Raw genomic sequence first — 25,142 nt, 5'->3', positions numbered from 1 at the left:
GAAGGGTACAAAAAAGTATGTTGTATTAGGGGTACAGGTACGCAGCGTTGCTCGTGTAAACGCATGCAAAGAGAGATGGCGACACGAAGAAGAGAGCAAAACAAAAAAGGGGGTGATATCATGAATGGACAAAGGATCAGGTTGACATACGGTGCTAGGATAACTGGTTTGTCAAGCAACTTTTCTTAGAAGGATGGCCCAATTATTATTGTCAAAAAAGAAATCTTCGATGCGGACCCCACTGATGCTTAAACACAAGTCATGGAGCTCCTCCTTCCTAAAGACGTGATAGTATCTCTGTAGCTTTTCCAGATCTGCAGGGAGGGGGACAAGGAAGTTACGCAAGGAAATGCATGATAAGAAGTGTGAACAAAGTGAAGCTAAGCGTAGGATAACTTTCATCATGGTGATGTGCGCTTGTCGTTCCACGGAGAGGGGTCAAGTATGCACATCCTTCCCCTCCCGCGTTGACTCAAGAAAGTGAACCATGCATCAGGATATATCATTGGTGTGTTAAAAAGAGGGGGCACAAAGAAAAAATGCATATTCACGTAGCGGAGCACATTCACGTAGAGGAGCATATTCGCTTGAATTTTTCACCACTCTTCCAATGCTTTACCTTTTTTGGCTGGATGCAGAACTTCCCTTTCGGGTGATTCTACTTCTTTCCCGTCTTCACTGCCTTCCAAGGTGTGCTGCGGCTGAAGGTACCAGGGAACAAAAACTGCTCAGGCGAAACGTGGAGGAAAAAGGCAGGGAAAGTAAATAGCTAGAATGGCATAAATATATGTTTGTGAAAAAGGACACCCGTTATGCGTCCCTCATCCATGGGGACATTTATGTGCGCAGAAGAACTGGGGGGGGGAACTTACTGTCCTGGGAATCGAACTTGCGGTTTCCGACGACGTTCGCCTTCTGCTCGTAGGCCCTGCAGTGGAGTGGAGCGACGCAGCCATGACGTGACGCAGTTATGACGTGACGCAGCTATGACGTGACGGGAAGAAGTTACGCCTTCCCACATAACTGTCACACTTACCAGACGTATATCAGAACCCTTCCCCCAACCTTCGTACATCGGACCATCTCAGCCACTGCATTCCGTCTTTAAAAAAAAAAAAAAAAAAAAAAAAAAAAAAAAAAAAAAAAAATATGTGACAGGTGATAGGAGCGTGATCCATAGTGTTATGTTCAGGTGGGGGGAGGCATGTAAGAATCTCATCTTTGCCTGCGTCATTTTACCGTTTTTCGTGTGTGCCGATATGATGGATGACCGCGATGGAAATGCACAGGTCGGCTATGTCTGTAGGTAGGGTAAAGATCCATTTGTATAAATGGCGGTGTGGTGATGTTAGGAGGAACTACTAAGTAGAGAAAGGCGCTTTCCAGAGGTAATGTACTACTAAAGTGACAGTACATTCGTAGTGGGAACCGTACAACCGCTGTACTGTGACCCTCCTCCGTGACGTACTTGATCGAAGAGGTATGCTGATACAGTTGGCCAGGAACAAATCGGAATTCCACTTTTTCTGAGCAAGCTTCAAAAGGTGCCAACTGAAATCTAGACCAATGAAAAAGTACTTGGATGAGACCTGTACGTTCTTTCCGTTTCCACATCCAACGTCCATGATGAGGTTTCCCTCCTGCTCCTCGTTGATAATGTTTTCTACGTTGTTCCAAGATTTGTATCTGTAGGAAGTATGGTATTATACTTGTAATAGTGTAGCTGAAGTAACATTTTCTTACTATGCGTCCTGAAGATGATTTACATGTTATGCAGTGGTAACAAGTAGTACCCCTTAAAGTACATACCTGGTGTAGCAAAAATGTTGAGCTATTTTGTTATACACCTCCTGGACATAGGTCCTCTCAATGTTGTCGGAGTCGTATTTTCCAACATCTACCGAGACACAACTTTTCTCCTGTGGTTCATCCTTAACCTTCTGGTTTCTGTGCTTCTGCGTTAGCATTTTCTTCACGCTGGGTTCATCAATGAAGCGGAAGATAATTAGGTAGCTGTCATTTCGGCGCATGGTCTACAAAAAGGTGAACATTACGAATGTTATAAACCAGTGAGAAACTATTCTGAACAATCTCTATCCTGGATAGATTTCCTACATCTAGGTGGAAGAAAGAAAATATTCTTCTTATGAGGAACGGCAGTACCTCTCCCTCCAATGGAATCGTTTTCTTCTTAGGGATTCCAAAAATTAGTTCGTATCTCCTTCTTCCCTTTATCTTAATGAGGGTGTTTTTCGCAACAATGAGATTCGTTTTGGTTTCTGCGCCAGGAAGGGGGGAGGGAAGGGGGTAGAAGCGTAACAACAATTACAACATTTGGAAATATCACCCCGAGATGGTGTGTGAAGTGGTATGGTGGATGCCCATCATCAGTACCATTTCGAATGTCCAGGAAAGACATAGGCAGGTCGTTCTTCATAACTAGGAAGGCTATTTCGTCCTGACGATGGAAGTGCATGCGGTGGGAGGAAGATAAAAAAAAAAATTAATCTCCTTGTGTGGCATTATAAGAATGTTCAGTAGGGGTGGTGGTGCTGTTCGTATCACGAATCAATGGGCATTAATATGTCATTCCCTGCATGGAATCGCTTAGGTACCGCTCTGTATGAACTCACCTGGAAAATATGTCTCGACTCGATGACATACTCGACGGCCTTATTCACGTGACATTTGAGAATGGAAATCTGGTTCGGTTGGCGTCCATCAAGAAGAACCCCTATGCGGTCCAGACACTTCGGAGAGAAGAACAGGTGCGGATCCGGGATGCAGTAGGATTTGTAGATTTTGTTCGGCGTGCTCCGGCAGAAGTAGTGGCACACGTTGATCTCTGCGGTAGGAGGGTGACAAAGACGTGGTCTGTATAAATGTTTGCCATGTATGTATCATATATTTGCCATGTATTTTTAATGCTTTTGCCATGCTTTTGCAATGTTGTTGCAATGGCGCCTTCACATGCTGCATAAACCTACCGTCGTTTTTCGTATACTTCAGCCACTGTTCCTGCCCGTACATCCGAATTACCTCTTCGGAGAAATCTTCACCGATAGCGTCCCTATGGATAGAAACATCGCCCCCTCCGTCTGGACTGTTGAATTCGCTCTCATTGTGGGTCTCCGTTATATCTTCCTTGGTAGGAATGCCTTTTACCAGGCCAGAAAAATCCCTCGAATAGACCGTGGGAAAATCCTCCTTAATGTCATACCGCACATTTACATACTCCGCCTGGATGTTCGTTTTACGTTCCTGTTGTCCTTTGGGAGGGTTCTGTTGAGGAAAACGTAGTTGGGATGAAGGAGGCGCACGCTTGATAGGTGTACTCCCCCTGCAACAGGTACTTGGTACGGTAATTTGGCACCACTGTTTGGCGCGCTGATTTGTCTCACCGCCCAACTTACGTGGTTCAAGAGGTTGAAGACATAGGAGCAGTCCTTCTTTTTGTAAAACTCCACGTAGACAATATTCTGTTGGTGTATCAAATAAACCATAAATGTCAAGTCCAACTTCTTAAAGAAATGCTTAATGTCCTCTTCCAGCCAGGTTAACAACCCTATCCCCTTTAGCCTCAGCGTGTTCGTAACTTTATGCGTCCGGTTGTAGTACCTACGGAGGAGAGGGGAGTGGAGCGGCCAGTTGTAGTAGGTATGTGTGGAGGTTGAGGATATCAACATGGGTAAAAGACCCCTCGCATAATGGAATAAACACCAAACAGACGGAGTAAATGTCTATTGACCCCTTAGCATTTCTTACTTCACAGGATAAGAATCGAGGGACACCTTCACAAAATTCATTTTAGGATGTATTAGTCATTATCACAGGGAAGGTGCCGTGGAGAAAATTAGAGGACCGAATTGGGTCTCGACATTTTGCGCCACGGTGAAGAAAAATAACTCACGCGTTTTCCACACATAAAAAAAAATTACTACTTTTTATAATTTGCAGCAGTTTATATCTATACAAATACTTCTTCACAAAAAAAAAAAAAAAAAAAAGGAAAAAAACATTTTAATCTTCCTTTGCTTTTACAAACGATTTAAAATGGAGCAAATCCATGAAGAACATACAACTAGCGAAATGTATCGGGTGAACAGAATGGAGAGCACATTTGAAAAAAAAAAAAAAAAAAAAAAAAAAAAAAAAAAATAGCTACCCAGAGTACCGAGATCCCCATATGGATAGAATGAGCCTTGAGGAAAGGCGGACGAAACGGAAGAGAAAATCCGAGTGGGGAATAATATGGAAAGTCCAATGACACCCCAGAGGAAAAACAAAATGGTGCAGGGGTCAATTGATGTGGCGGCATATGTAGGACGCAACATGTTCGTGGCTATCCACTCATTTTTCTGGGTGATGGGAGATGGTGCCATTTTAAAAAGTGAGGAGTGGCAGGTGCGTTCGTTCGAGGGTGGCTCCCCGATGGTCAGCGAAGCGAATGTACACATACATTTTTATATACTCTCACTTGCGCATCGGTGTGGATGATGTAGTTGGGTACTGGAGAGAGAAATGGCCTCGATCGTTCAACAAGGGGTGCGTCATCCTAAGTGAACTTCTCCACAACTATACGGATTCACCTCTCACCGGTGCTAAGCAAACGTCTGGTAAAATAACCCGTCGCCTTTGGGGCCCCCTACGGGCATCAGCCACAGAAGGAGGTTGTCTCCCTGGGGTGTGAAGAAAAAAGGGGGAGTATTACAACACGTTGATGCGTTCACGCAGGGGAAGTTCCTCCAACATGGAGTAACTTCATCGGAGGGAGATCTTGTCACCTCCCCACCTTTCCTATATATATATATATATATAGATATATATATATATTTATTTATTTATTTTCCCTATCAACTAACCAAAACTTGATTGAAATTTTCCTCCACGCCCAAGTCGTACATGCTCTTCTTGTCTCTCCTCCCAATCTGGAAAGGTTTTGGCGAAAAGCAGTAATGTTAGTGTTCTATGGTGCTGATCAGTTCCATGTGAAGACATGATCACATCTACACAATTAGGGGTATGCTCAATTTGCTGAGAGTGATGAGGCCCCCCTCTTTCCCACATGGATGATTATTCATATATGAGGAGAGGGGGTAAATTTCCCACCACACAAAACTCCAAGGTCGTATAATTGTGCGCAGTCAAGTACAGATGGAATAGGAAGAAGGGGAAAATAATCCTGAAATTTGTGTGGGGAGAGCAAAAAAGAAGAAGGTAAAATGATGATCAGATGAATTCCGTAGGGGAAAGACTCCTCCCCTTGTGGATAACCCACAATGTGTAACTTCCTTTTTTTTTTTTTTTTTTTTTTTTTTTGTTCCTCTTCTCTCCCTCTTTGAGTCTACTCCCCGTGGAGCCTCTTCCGAAAAGAGAAAATATTACAGGAGGATGACGGCCGCCAGGACGATCTCCAGAAAAATATAAAAAACTTCATTGAAGAGGACGTTGGGGTTTGCATACAAGTCGGGGAAGGAGGAGTGACAATTAACCTCCACATATAGACAACACAGATTGGCATAGAAAAGGCTTAACAGAAAAAATTTGTAGTTGTAGTGACCCACGCCATTTGCAACCTACAGGGGGGGAGGGGAGGAAAGGTGGTACACAGAAGGAAATCGCTCCTTATTTATATGAGCTTACACTTTTCTATCTCCCCATTTGGTTGTTATATATATGTATATATGTATATATTTTCTCTCTCCTGGCGGTACACATTGCCCCGCCCGCTGTTGCCACACAGCATTTGATAGTGCCGGTTTTGTTAATGAGGGTGCATTTTTAGGAGAATATATTTCCCCACCCAAGGACAGTAGTGGTCCATTTTTAGTATATTCCTTTTGGTGGCCCTGTGGGTAGGGGGGGGTGGTGGTGACGCAGACGTGTGCATATATATGTTCAATATATTTTTCCCGTTTCTATGATCATTTCTTTCATACTTTCCCATCGCACATATGCTCTCGTTGGACTGCTCACCTGCAGTAGTGGGATCGGTCTGGCTTGTACTTCTTCTCGTGTATGCAGTAGCGCAGCTCGCCTAGAGGGAAAGGAACATACAGAGAAATTGGTAAATCCATACATAATAGCACACGTTGGTGATGCGGGGGAAATATGTGTAGATATGCATATGATGAATTTCCAATGTACTCCTGAAGGAGCTTTGCCTACTGTTTACCATTTGGTCCTCGTTCCTTTATTCTGCTGACGTCCGGCTCGATGGTCCATTCATGAGTGTCTTTTAGGTAATGGGAAATGGGTGGTGGAAAACATTGTGCATAGTTGGAGTATGGATGATAGGTTTGGGTGCTACCATTTGAGGGGATCTCATTCATGCATAGCAGGATTTCATCCACATTCTTATCGAACGTGACTGTAGTAGAAGCATATGGGCATTTACCCCCCGTGATGCTATCTGGGAAGTACTCACCGGGTATGCTACCAGGGTCCACCGTGTACGTTTTGTAAAAGGACCAGAGGAAGAGGAATAACAGAACGTGGACTGTAAAAGAAGCGGATGAGTACGAATTATAAATGTAATGTTCCAGAGGGGGGGGAAGGAGTCTCGTACAAGTTTAATGAATCAAATTTAAATCTAGGCAGAGACATGATTAATTATTTCACCCATAGGGGGTGCGTCTACTCCTTACATGTTAGTAACTTGGTATAGCCCTCATTCAACAGATCACTGTCCACGTACTGCTTCTGGACATTTATTTGGAGCAAGACCATGCAGTAGAACTGGGGACCAATGGATGAGAAAGGAAAAAAAGGGGCAATCCTCAAGGTTTTTGTAAATGTAGGTAGTTTCGTGGGAGAGAAACTTGTTGTTATAGGCTTGTCGCTACGGACTCATGGTTCTCCCTTCCGCAAACCGTCTTTACCGTGACAAATATTGAATACATGACGAGGGTTACCAGGCCTATCAGCTGAATGGATCACATGGAGAAGTGAAATGTGCACTACTGTCCATGTGAGGAGAGACAAGCCAATGTGCGTGTGGACATCACTGAGCAGACGAAATGCCCATCTGAAAAAAAAATGTGTTCATACCATTACGGGTAGCAGTTGCCTTATTTCCTTAGGAGGCTTTTCCATCTCTTTCATTTTAGATATATTATTATTTATTGAAGGTGTGGGCATGTCTACAACAAGTGCAGGTTAATACAAAGTTGTATGCACAGTTGCAGTATCGGCAACAACAACGGAGGGGACCGTTGGAAGAGAAACAAAAAAAAAAAAAAAAAAAAAAATTCCTTTCTCGTGAGATTTGCTGTTCCACGACGTTTTTACAAAATCGAGTGGATACAACATGGCCTGGATAGGAATGGACGTTACGCAGCTGATACACTGATGGTACTGGCGCAAACTATGACATCAAGCCATCCCCTTCGAATAGGAACGAAATGCAAATGGAATATGGAACGGGTTAATAACAATTGGCATGCCGATAATGGGATACCTCGCCTTCCATATGTAATTACACTGTACAAACCGCGCCTACATATGTGTGTATATATTTTTTTTTTTTTTTTTCAAATATATTAGATGGCGTCGAGACAAATGATCCATTCGTGCTAATGTACGAAGTGGGCTAGCGTTTTTAAATGAACGATAGTAAGTTTTCCAGTGGACAAAATTTTAAGCTACCCATTTGAATGCGGTAAGGGGGAATACGAAGCAGATTCTCCCTGGAGTATTACGCTGTTCGCGTTTTAATTCATGGAATGGGAAAAGAAAAAAAAAAAAAAAAAGGACAATTTTTTTTTGCTCAGCTTATATCGTGATTAATTGTGGGGGATTTGCTTAAATTGGATCCATTTGGACATTCACGTGGATTATCATTGGGTAAAAAAGTTAGGAGGTGGGAGGGGAGACAAATGGAAGAATGTTGACCTGATGTAATAGCTTAATGTTTTTACGACCTCTTCACCTCTTTCCTTCAAATGGGAAGGGTACACAGAGCAGATATAACCTTTACATTTTGGGGGGCCCTCCATTCCCATGTGAAGACAACATGCACAGATAGGCGAGCATTTTCCTCTCCCCTTCTGCGTTAACTACGCTTTTAAGTCTTCAAAGGGAAAATAATAATACTGCGTGAATTGTTTTTATGTGCATTTGTATTGAACATAAGGAAGAGTACGTTTTATTTTGTGCCAATTTTTCTTTCCACAAATGTTACAAAGCAATCTTTTCTTGCGGTGCCCCCAACAAGGAATTGCGTTTGCAACTTTTTTTTTTTTTTTTTTTTTTTTTTTGGTCAGCGATCCTTCATAATAGGTTTTCCCCTCGTTTCCGCGGAGTTACCGCGCCAAATCATGCACTTCACGCTGTAACCCGGCGTTGGGGAAGGTAAAAAAAATAAAAATAAATAAATGGCTTCGCCTGCGCGATGCGAACGGAAAAATCCGTCTGATCATTTGGTACCAATATACAGAGAACAGAATACCACAGGGGCGAGTATATATTTTTTTTTTTTTACTACTTAGCACTGGCCTAGCGAGTTGCCAGGCTTTTTTTTTTTTATTTTTTTTGAAGGGGCAAATCGAAGAAAAACCCATAATCGTGTTCCATGTCGCCTTGCTTCTTTGCTCCGACGGAGAAGCAGGCTATCTTGGGGTGGGTATGCCCTCTCGCGTATGTTTTCCCTTCTTCTCTTTTCACTGCTTGCCTCAGAGTTAAGCCTACTTTGAAAGAAAATACGAAAGAGGGATACCTAAGCAGGCCGTTAGCTAAATCGGGAAAAAAAAAAAAAAAAAAAAAAAAAGGAAGAAACACCTATATCAATGTGACGTACAATTATTCATGCGCATACGTGTGATAATCCGCCCCCATAATTTTACGGAAATAAATGTTGGATGACATTCGTTGGGAGAATCCCTCTTCGGCACCGTTCGTCGCGCACCCTACATTTTCTGTGGCCTTGCGCAGCGATAACGTCATCCACAGGCATTACACAAAAAAAAAAATAAATAAAATAAAATAAAAAATAAAACAGTTCAGGGGGGATGATACCAAACATGTAAAAAAAAAAAAAAAAAAAAAAAAAAACTATATGAAAATACACTCACATTTATATTTATTCATTATATATTACGTGCGTAACGTCGGTGCTCATAAATACGTTTATGGGCATTTTTGATTTTTTATATCCTCCACCTAAAACTGGCAACCTTTTCCGGGGTTGCGATTCTTTTCACTTCCCCCCCCGCTGACAGTAAAATTAAGTTTTCTTACCCAACTATATTTTGTTTATATACATCCCTTTTTTCTGCAGCTCCGCAAATGAATTGCATATTACGCCCCATAATTAAGCCAATGTACCTGTGCCATAATGTAATACGTAAGTGTATATAAGAAGTACCCTTTCAGCAACTCTCAGAGGAGCACGTACAATTTTGCCATTTTTTTTTTTCCATATTTGCAATTTTTGTTACAAGCTCTCCCGTATTCCCAGTTCTTGCAAAAAAGAAAAAAACATTAAATTTAACAAAATAAAAAAAAAAAAAAAAATTCCCATGGATAAAAAGAGTTCGAATAAATTTCCCCTCAATTTGCATAAGTTTTCTTTCACGTTAACCGCTAGTGGCCCTTTTTAGCAATCCTCAACAAGCACAATCGCAAGCTTATTTTTTATTTATTTATTTTTTTTTTAGCAACGCTTTTGAAAAAATATATATATAAAAAAAAAAAAAAGATCCTTGAGGAGAGAGGTTTTTTTTTTTTTACCCTTTATGAAATTATTCCTCCTTGCGAATTAAACACTTTTGGAGTGAACTTCATTTACTGTGACATTTCGTCAAGTAGAGAATCGCACGTAGAGGCAACCCCCCATCCCCACATTAAGCGCATACGTAAATACGTGCTCACATACGTATATATATAAACATATTCGTACCCGCGCGTCACGCAAAAATGTCGCATCGTAAGTTCGAGAGGCCTCGCCACGGATCCCTTGGATTTCTTCCAAGGAAAAGGTGCAAAAGATTGAGAGGAAAAATCAGATCCTTCCCAAAGGATGACAAGGAGAAGCCCCCCCACTTTACGGCATTCATGGGCTACAAGGCTGGTATGACCCACATAGTAAGGGAAGTAGATAAACCAGGTTCCAAATTACACAAAAAGGAAATTGTAGAAGCCTGTACCATTGTCGAATGTGCCCCAATGGTTGTCGTCGGAATGGTTGGATACAGAGAAACACCAAAGGGATTGAGAATACTCACCACCGTATGGGCAAACCACGTTTCCGACGAGTTCAGAAGAAGGTACTACAAAAACTGGTACAAGAGTGACAAGAAGGCATTCACCAAAGCTTTGATGGTGCCTAAGCTAACCAAGGAAAGTCTCTACAAAAGAATAGAGAAATACTGCACTGTGTTAAGAGCTGTTTGTCACACCCAACCATCTAAGACTCCCTTAAGCATGAAAAAGGCGCACATCATGGAAATCCAAATAAATGGAGGTGGAATGAAAGACAAAATTGACTTTTTGAAAGAACTCATGGAGAAAAATTTACCCGTGTCGAATGTATTTAATACAAACGAAATGATCGACGTAATTAGTGTGACCAAGGGACATGGTACCAAAGGTGTGGTCAGCAGATATGGTGTGAAAAGATTACCCAGAAAAACACACAGAGGATTGAGAAAGGTTGCTTGTATTGGTGCTTGGCATCCTGCGAGGGTACAATTTCAAGTACCCAGACATGGACAAAAAGGCTATTTCCACCGAACTGAAAGAAATAAGAAAATTTACAGAATTGGTCTGAAGAAGGATAAAAACAACGCCTCAACCGATGCTGATATTACTGAGAAGAAAATTACCCCCATGGGTGGCTTCCCACATTATGGTGTGGTCAATGAAGATTTCATCTTGCTGAAAGGTTGTGTTGCTGGTACGAAGAAAAGGCCAATCACACTGAGAAAAACATTAGTACCACAAGTGTCGAGAGATGCCTTGGCGGAAATTTCACTCAAATTTATCGACACTTCGTCTAAGATTGGACATGGTAGATTCCAAACCAGTGAGGAAAAAACTAAGTATTATGGACCTCTGAAGAAGGACTTGAAGGCTTAAGAAGGGGCAAGCAGCCAAGGAAAAGCTAATTCTGCCAAATTCCCCAATCGTTTACGCGCGGAAAAGGAGAATAATGTGCATAAAAATTCCCCTCTATTAGGACAGACCAAAAACTGGGGTGCAGTCGGGTATATTGCGTTTGGCTGAATGATAGACTAGCCAAAATGGACCTAGAAAGAAAAAAAAAAAAATACGCCAAATGTGGCTTTTCGCATGAACTGTTCAGAAAATTTTCCCCTTTTCTTTGCCCAATTTTAGCGCTTTTCTCCATTTTTTCATCTGTGTGCAAATATATATATATATATATTTTTTTTTTTACCACCTGCTCACCATCCATTTTAAACACGTTCAGGTAAAAAGCTAAGCAAAATAACTAGCGAAAAAGAGAAAAAAAAAAAAAAAACTTCTAAAAAGTATATCTATGAAAATATTATCCAACATTTTTAACTGCGCAGAAGCGGATAGCACGTTAGTAAGAGGTGGCAAGAAAGAGTATTGGGGGTTGTCGTGACAAGTTTGCACTCCTTTAATTCTGCGTAATTGTTTTTTTTTTTTTTTTAAAGGGGGAGATGACTATTTAACCGGTTTTGTCTCTTTTATTTTGTGAGAAGCACAGCGCGGGAGAAACTTGTGGGGGAAGATCACCAAAATAAATGGGGGCGTTTACAGTAAATTGCCCTTTCATTGGAGGAGAGAATTTTCAAAGCAGTAGAAAAGAAATTTCGGCGGGAATTCATCCCATTAGTAATTCCCACCTGGAAAATCTCACTTAGTAATTTTCATCTGGGAAATATGACTTGGTAATTCCATCTGGAAAATCTGACTTGGTAATTTCCATCTGGAAAATCTGACTTGGTAATTTCCATCTGGAATTTTTCCCTTGGTTGTATTAACCCAAAACAATACTTCAACTCTCGTGGTCACTTAAATCTTCCGCGCTTAGTTCCACCTACCCCTTGTGGCACATTTTTTTAATTATTTTTTTTTTGGCTCATTTTCGCGGGGATATCCCAATTAACCGCTAAAAATGTACTTTACCCACTTGCGTATATGCCCCTTGACAATTTCTCGACCTGGGGGAATGCCTTTTTTTTCTCCCTCAAGTGTGCGCGCGTAAATTCGCGTAAAATTTAGCTGCTAGTCTTGCGAAAGTTTTCCATGACCTCAAGTGGGCGTGTAAAAATGGAAAGCATTAGAGGAAGGCCGCGGCGAAACATAAAGCTTGTTGGAAATTTTAAGGAGGCGCTCGATATTCCGCAAGTGCAAAAAGGTATTGTGCCGTGTTCCATGGTTTTGTGTGCACTTGCACGTGTGCATGTGTAAGGCCGAGTGGGAAGCCTTACCGTGGTGCGATCAGCCCAAGGCACGAAAAAGCGCGTGAAGGCGTGCAGTTTATTACTTTTTTGATATACCCGCTCAAAAAAAATGTTTTCTCCGTTACGCACGAGCAGTATATCTGAAGTTAAGCAAAAAATTTCAGCACCTCTCGAATTAGTGACTTCTTGCATTATCTGCTTCGTCGCTCCATTCTTTCACCGCTTCTTTATCTCCCCAGTCCGCATCACGAGCTCTTTACTTTCACCCCCTCCCACAATTTGCAAAAATAGCAATTTGAAATTCATGCACTGGGAATAAAGAAGTGTACACCTCTGCAAGCCCTGAAAACATTACACCTGTGTGTGCACGCTTTCGAGCCTTTTCCTTTTTCCACCCTTTTTTTCTTGTTTTCCAAGCCTTCCCTATTTTCCCTATTTTGCGCATCGTCCGGTACACCAAATGATTAGCAGAAAAGGCGAAGTAGCTACTTTCACCCCAAGGGCCATTACGAATAGGCCTATAAGTAGCAACCGACGGAGGGGTAGAAACGAAATAACAGAGGAACAGAAAAATGAGATAAAGGAAGCTTTCGATTTATTTGACACGGAAAAAACGGGGAAAATCGACTACCATGAATTGAAGGTATGGCGACCTAGTGGGTAGCGAGCTCCCTTTTGTGTAGTTTGCACCGCGATTTGTAAAAACCTTCAATTGTTCCTGCCTTTTTACGAAAGAAAATCGTGAGGACGGGAAGGAGCAACAAACGAACGGAGATAAACCAACGCTCTGCATCCGAGGCAGTTAAAAAAACCTGACTCCCGATCGTCCTCTTTCTTCTCTATACAAGAAGATTGCTCATCTGTGCAACATGAATTACGTTAAACCCCACTGGTTGGGTGCCCTAGTTTGAGTTTCCTCCAAAGAGCTTCTCTTATTTTAATCCCCCTTTCTGCTTTTTTCTCCTATATATATGCGTTTCCTTCAGGTGGCAATAAGAGCACTTGGGTTTGACATAAAGAAGGCGGACGTTTTGGAACTGATGAGGGAATACGATAAATCAAATTCCGGCTATATAGACTACAATGATTTTCTGGACATCAGTAAGTCGATCGGAATGGGAGATATATGATAGGTGGGCGAGTGGTTACTCCCCAAGGTGAAGTCGCGTAGACGAAGAGGAATATAAAAAGAGTGTGATAAAATTTTCACACACGTTGTTATTTCGCAGCAAGGACTACACTTTTATTATTTTTTTTTTTTTCCCCCTCTTTTTAGTGACGCAAAAGATCGGAGATAGAGACCCAACGGAGGAAATAATCAAAGCGTTTAAATTGTTTGACGACGACGACACAGGTAGGACCTTTTAGCAAAAATGAACAGGGATGGAATGATTTTATCTTCCCTTTTTTTTATGTCCGAATTTGTCATTGTCCACTAGTGCAGCAGGGAGAATATGCAATTGAATTGCTATTCCGGTTTGCCGCCATATTATTTGCATTTATTCCTGTAGATGATGAGGTGTGCTGACTTGCACACCCCTGTCGACATATTTTATTTCACATTCCAAATTGATACAACTCTGCAGGAAAAATATCGCTAAAGAATTTGCGGAGGGTGTCCCGAGAACTGGTGAGGCCAGCCTTTGGTCAGCGAGCGCGTTGCCAGTGTTGACACTGCATTTGTATATCGCTCACGCAACGCCCACACAATGTTCACACACCACTAACACACACACGCGCAGGGAGAAAACCTATCCGATGACGAACTGCAAGCGATGATAGACGAATTTGACAAGGACATGGACGGCGAAATTAGCCAAGAGGAATTCCTCAGCATAATGAAACAAACCAGTCTTTACTGACTTGCTGGAAATCTGTGTACGTCCCTGTGTATATGAGAACACTGTGGTGAAAGTGAGAATCCTTGTTTGTAGGCATCCACATATAAGAGGATGTAGTTACCAACTGGTCATTTCTCACTTGTGTGTAAATAGCTATTTTTTTTTTTTTTTTTTTTTTTTTTTTTTTAATTTGCCTGATCTGTACATACACTTTTAGCTAACCATCCAACCGGTTTGCTATTTTTTTTTTTTTTTCATTAATTTGCTTCTCTATACATTGACACCGTAGGAACATTACACGTGCATCACCATTCATGTCCTCTCTTTTATGCAACGGTGCGTGTTCGGTAGATGTGCAACGACAGTGTTCTTTGTAAAAGTTGTTTTTGTTAACTTTTTTTTTTCCCTCTCCTAAATTAAAAGACGCATCGACTGCTGTAACCTTCCAAACGATGGGTAGACATGGGGTTGAAAAGGGCAGGATCTTTGAAGGTTACCGTTCGTATACATGGGGGCACACATAGACATATATATATATGCGTCTGTGTGTGCCCGGAGTACCGATTGAGTACCATTTTCTCACGTGAGTTACCCAACCAATTCGCACTCGCAGAAATAGAGGACTTTGTCCTCCACGTAATGTCCTGGTTGCTAAGCTTTGACGTGGATATTTTTAAGGCCAACTCGGAGAAGCAGTACCCCCGTTGCCTCCTCAATCGGCGTCTCGTGGGCCTGTGCAGGAGTGCGTGTACATGTGTAGAGACGTGGCAGAGCATGTATACAGTTTGCCTCTACATTTTAATGCCTCCTCCCTTTGTGTCCATTCCCTTCATTTATTGTCACTCGCCTTTCCCTCGGACAGCCGTATCCGTCGTACAACTCGTCAACGATATGGTCATTCAGGTTTAACTTAAAAATGGGAGAGGAATGAAAAGTGGTTTACACGGAGAGGCAACACTCAAATGTTTTATCCGAATGAGTAACTCTTCTAGTTTGGAAATCGAACTGAGTTACATAGACCTCTCTCTCACAAACGCCAATTTTACTTACTCCCTCAATAAGGATAAAAGCTGCACACAGAGGGGAATATACTACAAGCTGTACAACCTCTTCAGCGAGCAGTGTCAAGCGAATCGGCACATCCTGGTAAGTGCAGCATCCACATTCAAATAACCCTATACGGGAGTTCCCCGCGCTGAGTAACCTTCTCAAAATGACTACATTAACTCCCCGACGACACACCGTTTAGCACGTTTGCCATATTCTTGGATTTCCCAGGGCATCTCTAAATGTCTATGCCTCGGAAAAAGGTTCGCTCAACTAGCAACGCACCGATTTGCTTATGTGGTATTATGCGCGCGAAAATGGGTGTCTTATGGGGGAAACATACATGCGTACATATATGCACATGTATATGCCTGTGTATATGCTTGTGTATATGCTCCTGTGCGTGCCACCCAACTATGTTTCGCACCGCTGGGGCCCCCCTCCTCCGTCCTTCCCCCGGGGGTAAATTTCAATATGGACAACTTTACTTGAATGCTCAGGGTGCATAGGAGGTCTCCTCGTGCTTCGAAAAAACAATGAGCGCTTGAAACTGAACGAACTGGGTACGTCGCAGGGGACGATATGAATGTATATCTTATCCCTTTCGCATCCGGGCAGGGGCAGATCAGATATACCAAGCGCTGCTACATTCATTTGTTCCAACACCCCTCAAACATGCAATTTTGCAGAGAACGGGCTAATGATAAATGACAGCCTATTAAATGTCGACCACGTGGAGAGTCAAGCAAACTACATACTCGTGGTGGAAAAATATTCGCTATATCAGAAGCTTTGCGAAAAGGAGATATGGAATGTACTTTGAAAGAATTACAATTGGGGGGTTGTTGGGTGGATGGAAGATACACAAACACGTACCAACATGCACCTATACATATGTACTTGTGATGGTTCCCATTTTACTTCCTATTGGCTGCAATTTTCTCAGCACTCGTCGAATTTTTTTTTTTTTTTTTTTTTTTTTTTTCTTCACGCCAGATTTTGCCCTGTATTTTAATAACCGGGAAGGGAGTGCCAGATTTTTCCACACGGAAAATTATTTGCGAGCTCGTGGAACTCTTTCAGTTGGAGGTAGGGGATTGTGCCTTCTTTCTCTGGCCTGTCTTCGTGCGTTGTTGCGATTTTCCTGCCCAATGAACCTCTTATCCTAAGGTACTCTATGGGTAGCTTTTAACGTATCTGCACGCCACGCCTCCACTTCAACTTCACCATTCCTTCATCTCCACGTTAATTTATACTTCCATTTTGGACCTCCTTGCAGTGCGTCTATGTGGGGGACTACGATCCCTATGGCTTCCGAATATACTTGAGCTACAAGGAGGGTTGTAAAACCAACGAAGACGACATCTTCGCTTGTACCAATATGCGATGGATTGGTATGAACTCTCAGGACATAGAGCTTATTCCGAAGGAGGCCCTCCTGCCTCTATCAATGCGGGACAAGAATGTTTTGCGGAATATGCTAAATGGCCACAACCTCAAGTGCAGTGCAAAGGTGAGAACCGAAATCACTCAAATGGAAAAGCTAAGTAAGAAATTTGAAATAGAGGCTATGGAGTCTTTGGGTACAGATTTCTTCATCCGGGAGTATTTAATTCGAAGGGTAATGCGAAGGGAGTGGGCCTCGTAAGGAGGGGACATGAATGGGGGCGGGGGGGCGACAGCCTTTTCCTCCTCCTGGGAACTTCTTTTACAGCGTCATGATTGTTTACTCTTCCTCTTTCTTGATTCTCCGTTTGTCTTGGATGTATCTGTTGTGTGGAGGGTAGGGGAAGAGTGAATAAGAAGAGGCGCGGAATAGTTGGTCTTACACGTGTGCGTATATATATGTACTGTCGTGAAAAAAAAAAAAAAAAAAAAAAAAAAAAGCCAGGATGGTGCAGTGGGTTCTTTGACTTCCCCCCTGCCTCCTTTCTCTGACATCTGAGATGACCTGTTAATAACACTTTTCGGGACAAACTCCAGAGAGTACTTTTGTACATACTTTGAGTTCATGAGAAAGGGTTTATTTTTGCAGTGCAGGAAGTACGGGAGGGCGTTCTTCTTCAACCCATAGGTGAAAAACTTTTTAATGTGCTTGGAACACTTTCCAGCTGTGATAGTCATCGTTGCATGTGTGTCCCTCCTATGGATTTTCCGTGATGGTAGGATCGGGGGAGAATACGGCACCCCAGAAGCTACGTGAAAAAGTTGAAGTGTAAAATGGTCCACGTGTTTTATATATATATAATATATATCCTTTGAATTCTTTTTATTTCGTCCTTCCTATGTTTACCCTTTGAAACATGAGAGCATTTGCTATTACGCCAAATGGGCAAACATAGGCAATGGCAATGGCAATTCCAGTGGGGGACGAACTTAAATACACCAGTTGTTAATTTGTACCGTCGGGATCGAACCGCAGGCACCCCGTTTTGTTTTATTTTCCCCTGGGCACCAGCGGAAGAGCGGAGACGGGGAAAATGGGGCAAACTAGCCAAGCGTATGGCAAAAAAAAAAAAAAATAATAATAAAATAAAATAAAATAAACATATATATATGTATATATATGTACATGCATATACATTAAATGCATATGCTTATGAGTACCCGAACCTGCGGCGCATTAATGGGGAAAAATTTCCACCTTTCGGCGCGCCTTACAAGGGGAGATTAAAGAAAGCAAAAGAAAAAAAAGGCTCCCACGATCTAATCATCCTGATGATCCCATTTTGTCGTAGAAATATTTCACCATATCGCACTGTACCATAGCACCACTGTACTTACCATGCTGTGGTGGTGAGCTGCCAATCCTGTTTTTGCATTTCGACCAAGGCGAGAGAAAGAGGGGCCCTCCTTTTTCGAAGCGTTATCCAACTAAAGTGTTGCATGTACGCAAAGGGAGGACCCACGATTGGAGCCACGGGAGAAGGCACCATAAAGTTATAAGTGCGGGAGAAGGTTCATAAAAAAAAGAGGGGAAAGCGAACAGAGGAAATGTACTTACCAAGCTTCTCCTCTTCCCCTCCCCTGTAAAATTCCCCACCGTCTGCAAAAGTTTTTTCTCCTCGTCAAACAACCACACAGTTAAAGCCACGGCCAACAGCCGAGCGTTACAATGTACTTCGTAATAGAGGAATGGAAAAATGTAATAATAAAGCCAAGTCAGCTGGGCCCGAGGTATCAGCAGTTCATAGAAGATATGCTACGGAACAGTGTAGAAGGTCAATGCAATGCCAAGTATGGGTACATTATTTGCGTCATCCGTATAATACATTGTGAACCTGGACGTGTACAGGACGGGACGAGCATGATCGTTGTGAAGGTTAAATACCAGGCCATCGTCTTCAAGCCTTTTAAGGACGAGGTAGGTGACTGCTCTTTCCCCGTGGAAGGCATCCATATGGTTGGACGACGTTGATCGGGAAATATTAGTCCTGTGACCTTCCTCCTTATACATGGGTAGATTGAGTTCATTCAACCGATAGGTGTACACAGCATATACTACATGCTCCCCTTCTAACCTTTTTTTTTTTTTTTTTTTTTTTTTTTTCTTCTTTTTTTTTTTTCTTCTCTTTTTCCTTCATTGCCCCATTGTAGGTACTCGACGCAGTTGTCACGGACGTAAACAAACTGGGCTTCTTCGCTCAGGCAGGCCCACTCAAAATTTTCATATCGAGAACAGCCATTCCCAAGTACTTCGAATACTCGGAGGATTCCCACTACCCCTGCTTTTCCTCAGGAGTTTATAACATAAAACCGCAGACAACAGTGAGGATAAAACTCCAAGGTATTCGCTACGATTTATCCAACATGTTTGCAATTGCTACCATTAACAATGAGTACTTGGGATGTATCGAATCGAACACTTTGCATGTTATGTGATAGAGGATAGGGCCAATTTTTTTTTTTTTTTTTTTTTTTTTCAATTTTTTTAATTAAAAATGTGTCCATATGGATGAACATACATTCTACGTAGTTATATAAATCTGCGAGGGGAGAAGTGATTTTTTGTTGACTCCTCCCCATTTGCATGAAAAAGGCATTTTTTTTTTTTTTTTTTGCGCATTTGTTTCTACGGAAAGGAGACATGGAGGAAACCTTTTATTTGAAACTTATGGACACTCACTCAGTTGGACGTGGTAGTTGTAAAACATTGGTTACGTCGAGAAAGGCGACAAGTGATCGGTGTTATCCTCGCGCCATGTGTCTTCACACCATAGGCCAAACGTGTAAGTGGCTTCCTTTTTTGTTTCTCTCCGTGGTTGCCACATCACCTAACGGAGGTGACACTTTCCAATTGGGGGGGGAATACCAACATGCGCTGATGACCAAACAGCCATAGACTAGTACGAAGTTTCGAGAAGGATGCTTTTGCAATTTTTCCCCCCTCTACAGTGAGCCATAAAACCGTTTTAGCTAGCCAATCAGAGAGCTAGCTATTTTTTTTTTTTTTTTTTTTTTTTCCTACGAGGTGAAAAATGCAATCAGGAAGGTACACACATTTGTGTGCAAGAAAGGAAATATCCTTCTGTACACATTTGTGCTACGTGCATCATAAAGGCAAAGTAGTGAGCAAATATGGAGGGAAACTCCAATGTATGATTATTTCATTATTTTTATTTATTTTTTTTTTTTTTTCCTTTTCACAATGCGAGTAACCTAATTACCAAGTGAGAATAATCGTGTCGATGTAGCGAACTGTCGAAAGTAGCCAGTTATGTTGAGGGAACCCTTTGTTTTATGTTGGAAGTTTTGGTGACTCCATCGGCTGCGCCCCATTGAACTATGCGTTCCTGGGAAGAGTGTGTATTAAATTAATTTGGTGAATTAAGAAAAAAAAAAAAAATTTTGAGAGAAGAGCAAAGAGAAGCTGATGGGGAAATATATTTTGTGAAGGGGCCACAAAGGAATGTGTGTGTGCAGACCCTTGAAAATCATTCACCTTGAACAGTGTGCACGTATTCGCATGTTGGAAAGCGCTCGGCGGTATGCACCTGTATGCGCGAGTGTGTGCATGTGCCATTGGCCGTTAGAGAAGTTACGAGGAGTGATGCAAAGTTATGCGAAGTTATGCACTGCTATCGCAGTGCACGTGCATGGTGCGCAGGGATTGGAGAAAGAGTGAATGGACTAGGCCCTTTCATGGGCCGGAGAGGTGCCGCGCGACGAGGTTGTAAGTCGTAGAGTTGGCGGAAGGCGGAGTTAAATTAAATTTCTCTACTTTCCTCCACGAGTTATTCGGTTGGGCAGAGCAAAAAGAGAGTAACATGAAGGGACATCACAGAAGAGTAATGCAAAAGTGTATCACCAAGCGATAATGCAAAGGAGGTAGTAAAGCACGTGTGCAGAAAAAGTCTGATGGGCAAACTTTGGCGGGGGAGAAAATGCAGCAAACTAGGTATACAAAAATGGGAGACCAACCTGAGAGGGATAAACGTGCGCACACTAGTTCGGTGGTGCTCATTCGTGGGTGGGTATTCACCAGTGGTTTACACATCAGCTCCCAGTCATCAATTGGTCGCTCTCCCATTGGTTCATTGTTTCAGGTGTACACACATAAAAGTGCGTAGGAAGCGTACACACTCCCGTGTGTGTATTCGCAAAACATAGGGGCATATTTATATGTGTGTGTTTGCCGGGGGAAGGTTAAAAAAAAAAAATGAAGCGTTAAAAAAGACAATAAACATACTGTTCACTTGGAAGAATGAAATACGTGCATTAAGGTAGTTTTGCCTTTCCGAAAAAAAAAAAAAAATATATATATTTTTTTTTTATTTTACACCGTGTGAAGTTCGCTTTTTTTTTTTTTTTTTTTTTTTTTTTTCCAACCTTGACTCAATTTAAACTGGTGCTGAATGATGAGATAAAGTAAAATCAAGCCAATTGGGATGAAGATTTTGTGAAAAAAGCAATTTGGTTGGAGTGGCACTGCCGAGTGAGAGCAACTGTAAGCGATTTGTCCTCCGGTTCGTGGCGCATCTTGATGAACAAACCGGGTACAAGTACTCGCAATTACGAACAATTGCGACCATCCCGAAAAAACTCAATGACGAACTGTTTGTGACGATTCCCAGACGATTCATAGCAAACGACTCACTCACCGAAAAATAACAAGTGTACAAAACCAGGAAGGTTGTAGTGAATGAATATATATATATAACACAAAGTATGACAAAAGTTGGTGTTGAATTATATATAATTAACCTTGCCGATTGCAGGTGAAATTGTTTTGCATTTTTCACGCTCCCTCGCGTGTACACGTTTCCACTCGCATTTGCGCGTCTGCCTTTTTGCGCTCACGTCCGTGTGGATGTGCACATACGCACAAAAAAAAAAAAAAAAAAAAAAAAAAGTTGGAACAAACACTTTTCTGTTCCAGTTTTTGTTTCGCTCGTCGTTAATGCATTTTGCGTTCATTCTGCGTACATGGTTATCATCATTAGCATTATGTTTGCCATTACGGGTGGTACGTTTTTTGTTCACCGTTAATTGTACATTTTTTTGTTTACTTAGTTTTTTGTTCACTGCATTTTTGTTCATTCATTTTTCCTTCATTCATTTTTCCTTCATTCATTGTTCGTTCACTTAGTTTTTGTTAATCATTTTTCTTCATGCGTTTTTGTTCACTGCTCACTTTTTGTTCATTTTGTTGACTAACCTGTTCCTATTTCAGCTACACTTAGTTTTGAATTTTTTTTCCTTTTTTCCTCATTCGCCAATTTTTATATTTAGTATTCAAATTTGTTCGCCCCATTTTCCTTTTCCCCACTTTTCCACATCCATTTTTTGAACGAAAAAAAAAAAAAAACAAACAAAAGTAGCAAAGCGTTTCTTTAGTTCATTTTTTCTTCTTTCTTTTTTTTTTTTTTATACATTTCAATTAGCACACCACTATGTGTACCAAGTGTTAACAAATTTTTAGTGACACATGTTTTACTCATGAGAAGTTGGCGGAAATTTTAGCAACCATTTAGTGACAAGTTTTTTTTTTTTTTTTTCTAAATAGCCATTTTGTATAATTTTTTTTTTTTTTTTTTTTTTTTTTTTTTGCCAATAATCATTCGCATCGTTGATCAAAATGATGGAAGGTAAGTTTTCACATTCATCAGTTGAAACTTCCACCGGCAAGATGATTGCAAATACACTTGACAGTGGTGTGTGTCTGTACCATCTGTGCGATCCGTTTATGTCTAAGTCTACCGCTTCTCCCTGTGTGTACGACAATCACAGAGAGTGGGTGCAAGACCGTGCGGAGAGGCCAGTGCCCCTATATGGGATTCTGTCTCGCGCGTTATTCGTTCGTTTTTCCTTCGCATGGGTTGCCTTCACTTCTTCTTTCTCCCCGTGCAGACACCAAATTGACGGATGAAATCCTGAATGCTGAACTGTTGAACGAGAACAACGAGCAGACTACCCTTCAGGGAGAAATCGAAAAGAACAAGGAACTCAATGGAGTGGTAATTTTCGTGTATCCTAAAGCAGACACACCAGGATGTACAGAACAGGCCAAGTTGTTTAAGGAGAAGTTTGAGGAATTCACATCCAATAACTATGCCGTGTATGGATTATCCGCTGATTCAGCTGATGCACAGGTATGGCACGTCCAGGGGATGGGGGAAGACACGAGTGAACAAAGTTTAGTCCCGCTTAAGCGAATGATGTTCTTGTCTTTTTTTCCTTTGGTTGGCAATCGGTGGTGTCTTTTTTGCATTTGCGTGTAGATCGCACGTGTCTTTCTCGTTGTGAATGAGGAAGGGGTTTTGACTCGCCTATTCGTATGAGAACTTGATTGATGCGATGACATGGCATGCATGCGTCCCATTAATATGGACACCATAATTTAACACACTGTTTTCATTTTTTTTTTTTTTTTTTTTTTTTTTCCCCTCCCCCTTGTTTTACCGTTCGTGCAGCTAAAATGGAAGGAAAAGTTGGAACTACCGTTTGGACTGCTCTGCGACGTGGAGAAGAATGTTCTGAAACTAATGGGATTTCTGAAGGAGGACGAGCGAATTGCCCGATCACATGTTGTAATTAAGAATGACTCTGTTGTGTCGTATTTTAAAAAGGGAGTGAAGCCAGGGTTGTCCGCGGAGAACGTTTTGAATTTTATCACTAAAGGAGAGAAGGAAGAAGACGAGGTGGAGACGGACGCCAAGGCAGATGGAGAGGAAGAAGATGCAGCTGAAAATGATACGGAAGGTGTAAACGCTAATGGAGATGTGAAGGAAGAGGGTAATGAGGAGGGAGAGGAAGGAGATACCAAAGTGGAAGGAACAGAAGGTAATGAAGAAGAAGGAGGAGAAAATAACGGTCCTGAAGGGGAAGAAAAGAATAATGAAAATGGCAAAGTGAAGACTGTTTCTTTTTCATCCGCATCGAAGAAATCCAAAAGTGGTGCTTCGGCTGGAGGAAATGTTGTAAAGAGCAAAAAGAAAAGCGCCAAGAAAAACAATAATGCAGTAAGCAAAAATAGCAAAGCGGCAAAAAAAGGAATGAGTGTGAAAAAGGAAATAAAAAAAAAAGTGAACAACAAAGCACAACAACAGAAGAAGAATGGAAAGGTGACATCTAAAAATAAACTTGTGAAAGGCAAAATTGGAAACACGAAAAAAGGAGGCTCAGGCGGAAATGTAAAGAAGGAAAACAAAAAAAACAAAAACAATAAAAACGTGAAGAATAACACATCAAAGAACAACAAAAATAACAATAAGGGCAATAAAAATATGAACAAGAAAAATATCAACAGCAAGGATAAACAGAAAGGAGCCGGAGGAAAGAATGACCAGAAGGGAAAAATGAAAGCCAAAGGTGGAAATGCGAATGCAAATAAAAAATCTATGAACAATAATATGAACAAGGCGGGTGGAAAGAAAAACGTTAAGGGAAAGGAGAACAATAAGAAAGTTGCCAACAAGAAAATTGATAAGAAGAAGGTGCAGGTGTCTAAGAAGAGCAACAATGCCGGGGGAAGTAAAAACAAAAATGCAAACATGAGCAAGAGCAACGTGAAGAGCAATAAAAACATGAAGAAGGTGATTAAGAAGAAGTGAACAAATGGAAAAAAATATCATCAAAGGGATTAATCTCCTACTCCAAAAGAGGGAGTTCGTCCGTAAGCATAGATGACTCATTGGCCTGATAAGATGGCCAGGACAAAGGATATAGAGACAAGCACTCTCTCATGGAGTGTGTCAACTTCGGCAACAATACCCTGTGTCGCGTTTACTCCTATGCACAAATAACCACTTGTGTTTGAGGCGTCTTGCAGGTATAAGTAAATATGTGCCGATATGTTTAAATACAATACTACCCCCACTCGGGCGCATACTTATTTTTTTATTTATTTTTTTCTCGCAATTTTTTTTCTACGTATTTTTGTTTTAATTTTTTTTTTAAGCGTCTACATGCAGGCGTGTAGGTATATAGCGTATGTTTCATGTAGTATATAGTTCGTGCAGTGTAAGTACGCATATATTGCATGGCGGTAGCATAGCTTTATGTATACGCACTGCACTTGCGCTGTGTTGGCGCACAAAAAATAAAAAAAAAAAAAAATAGAAAAAAAAAGTCTAACCTTGTGTAATTTCACGCGGTGTCCATTTTTTTTTTTTTTAAAGACCCCCAGAAGACGCGTGTCCACGTTATTCTATTATATATATATATATATATATATATATTTTTTTTTTTTTTTTTTTTTTTTTTTTAACCTTTTTGTTGTACACCCATGGATGTTGTAACATGGGCATTTTCCTCCCCATTGGTAAAAAAAAAAAAAAAAAAAAAAAAAAAAAAAAAAAAAAAAAAAAAAAAAAAAAAAAAAAAAAAAAAAAAAAAAAAAAAAAAAAAAAAAAAAGACGAC

The 25,142-nt window shown here is 41.2% G+C and overlaps 8 protein-coding genes across 8 annotated transcripts; 5 read left to right on the top strand and 3 right to left on the bottom strand.

Moving 5' to 3' along the window:
* Window positions 1–171: 171 nt before the first annotated feature.
* PKNH_0612400 (methyltransferase, putative) lies at window positions 172–3,806 on the bottom strand (the record flags this gene model as incomplete). The annotated part of the gene is made up of 13 exons (XM_002261762.1): window positions 172–314; window positions 620–724; window positions 873–928; window positions 1,037–1,102; window positions 1,240–1,300; window positions 1,469–1,686; window positions 1,810–2,033; window positions 2,164–2,279; window positions 2,395–2,458; window positions 2,634–2,845; window positions 2,988–3,282; window positions 3,414–3,618; window positions 3,766–3,806. 13 exons carry the CDS (start codon window positions 3,804–3,806, stop codon window positions 172–174), a joined length of 1,806 nt encoding a protein of 601 aa, XP_002261798.1.
* A 795-nt stretch (window positions 3,807–4,601) lies between these two features.
* On the bottom strand, window positions 4,602–7,104 carry PKNH_0612300 (palmitoyltransferase DHHC10, putative; the record flags this gene model as incomplete). Its single annotated transcript, XM_002261761.1, has 11 exons — window positions 4,602–4,679; window positions 4,863–4,928; window positions 5,110–5,182; window positions 5,386–5,576; window positions 5,804–5,849; window positions 5,977–6,037; window positions 6,176–6,235; window positions 6,428–6,499; window positions 6,648–6,738; window positions 6,882–6,926; window positions 7,051–7,104. 11 exons carry the CDS (start codon window positions 7,102–7,104, stop codon window positions 4,602–4,604), a joined length of 837 nt encoding a protein of 278 aa, XP_002261797.1.
* Window positions 7,105–9,915: 2,811 nt separating this feature from the next.
* On the top strand, window positions 9,916–11,076 carry PKNH_0612200 (60S ribosomal protein L3, putative; the record flags this gene model as incomplete). The annotated part of the gene is made up of 1 exon (XM_002261760.1): window positions 9,916–11,076. The coding sequence occupies one exon, from the start codon at window positions 9,916–9,918 to the stop codon at window positions 11,074–11,076; it is 1,161 nt and encodes a 386-aa protein (XP_002261796.1).
* A 1,776-nt stretch (window positions 11,077–12,852) lies between these two features.
* Window positions 12,853–14,254, top strand: PKNH_0612100 (centrin-3, putative; the record flags this gene model as incomplete). The annotated part of the gene is made up of 5 exons (XM_002261759.1): window positions 12,853–13,035; window positions 13,379–13,493; window positions 13,669–13,746; window positions 13,979–14,022; window positions 14,135–14,254. The coding sequence occupies 5 exons, from the start codon at window positions 12,853–12,855 to the stop codon at window positions 14,252–14,254; spliced, it is 540 nt and encodes a 179-aa protein (XP_002261795.1).
* A 431-nt stretch (window positions 14,255–14,685) lies between these two features.
* Window positions 14,686–16,928, top strand: PKNH_0612000 (meiotic recombination protein SPO11-2, putative; the record flags this gene model as incomplete). Its single annotated transcript, XM_002261758.1, has 9 exons — window positions 14,686–14,725; window positions 14,847–14,975; window positions 15,096–15,136; window positions 15,296–15,379; window positions 15,483–15,543; window positions 15,781–15,843; window positions 15,970–16,094; window positions 16,277–16,369; window positions 16,560–16,928. 9 exons carry the CDS (start codon window positions 14,686–14,688, stop codon window positions 16,926–16,928), a joined length of 1,005 nt encoding a protein of 334 aa, XP_002261794.1.
* Window positions 16,929–17,006: 78 nt separating this feature from the next.
* On the bottom strand, window positions 17,007–17,404 carry PKNH_0611900 (conserved Plasmodium protein, unknown function; the record flags this gene model as incomplete). The annotated part of the gene is made up of 2 exons (XM_002261757.1): window positions 17,007–17,049; window positions 17,232–17,404. The coding sequence occupies 2 exons, from the start codon at window positions 17,402–17,404 to the stop codon at window positions 17,007–17,009; spliced, it is 216 nt and encodes a 71-aa protein (XP_002261793.1).
* Window positions 17,405–18,395: 991 nt separating this feature from the next.
* On the top strand, window positions 18,396–19,162 carry PKNH_0611800 (DNA-directed RNA polymerase II subunit RPB7, putative; the record flags this gene model as incomplete). Its single annotated transcript, XM_002261756.1, has 2 exons — window positions 18,396–18,644; window positions 18,878–19,162. The coding sequence occupies 2 exons, from the start codon at window positions 18,396–18,398 to the stop codon at window positions 19,160–19,162; spliced, it is 534 nt and encodes a 177-aa protein (XP_002261792.1).
* Window positions 19,163–22,358: 3,196 nt separating this feature from the next.
* On the top strand, window positions 22,359–24,333 carry PKNH_0611700 (merozoite capping protein 1, putative; the record flags this gene model as incomplete). Its single annotated transcript, XM_002261755.1, has 3 exons — window positions 22,359–22,368; window positions 22,631–22,872; window positions 23,194–24,333. The coding sequence occupies 3 exons, from the start codon at window positions 22,359–22,361 to the stop codon at window positions 24,331–24,333; spliced, it is 1,392 nt and encodes a 463-aa protein (XP_002261791.1).
* Between the last annotated feature and the right edge of the window lie 809 nt (window positions 24,334–25,142).

This window comes from Plasmodium knowlesi, assembly GCF_000006355.2.
Source record: "Plasmodium knowlesi strain H genome assembly, chromosome: 6".
Lineage (NCBI taxonomy): Eukaryota > Apicomplexa > Aconoidasida > Haemosporida > Plasmodiidae > Plasmodium > Plasmodium knowlesi.
The sequence above is the reverse complement of the archived record's forward strand: the minus strand, read 5'-3'. Positions and strand labels throughout refer to the sequence as shown.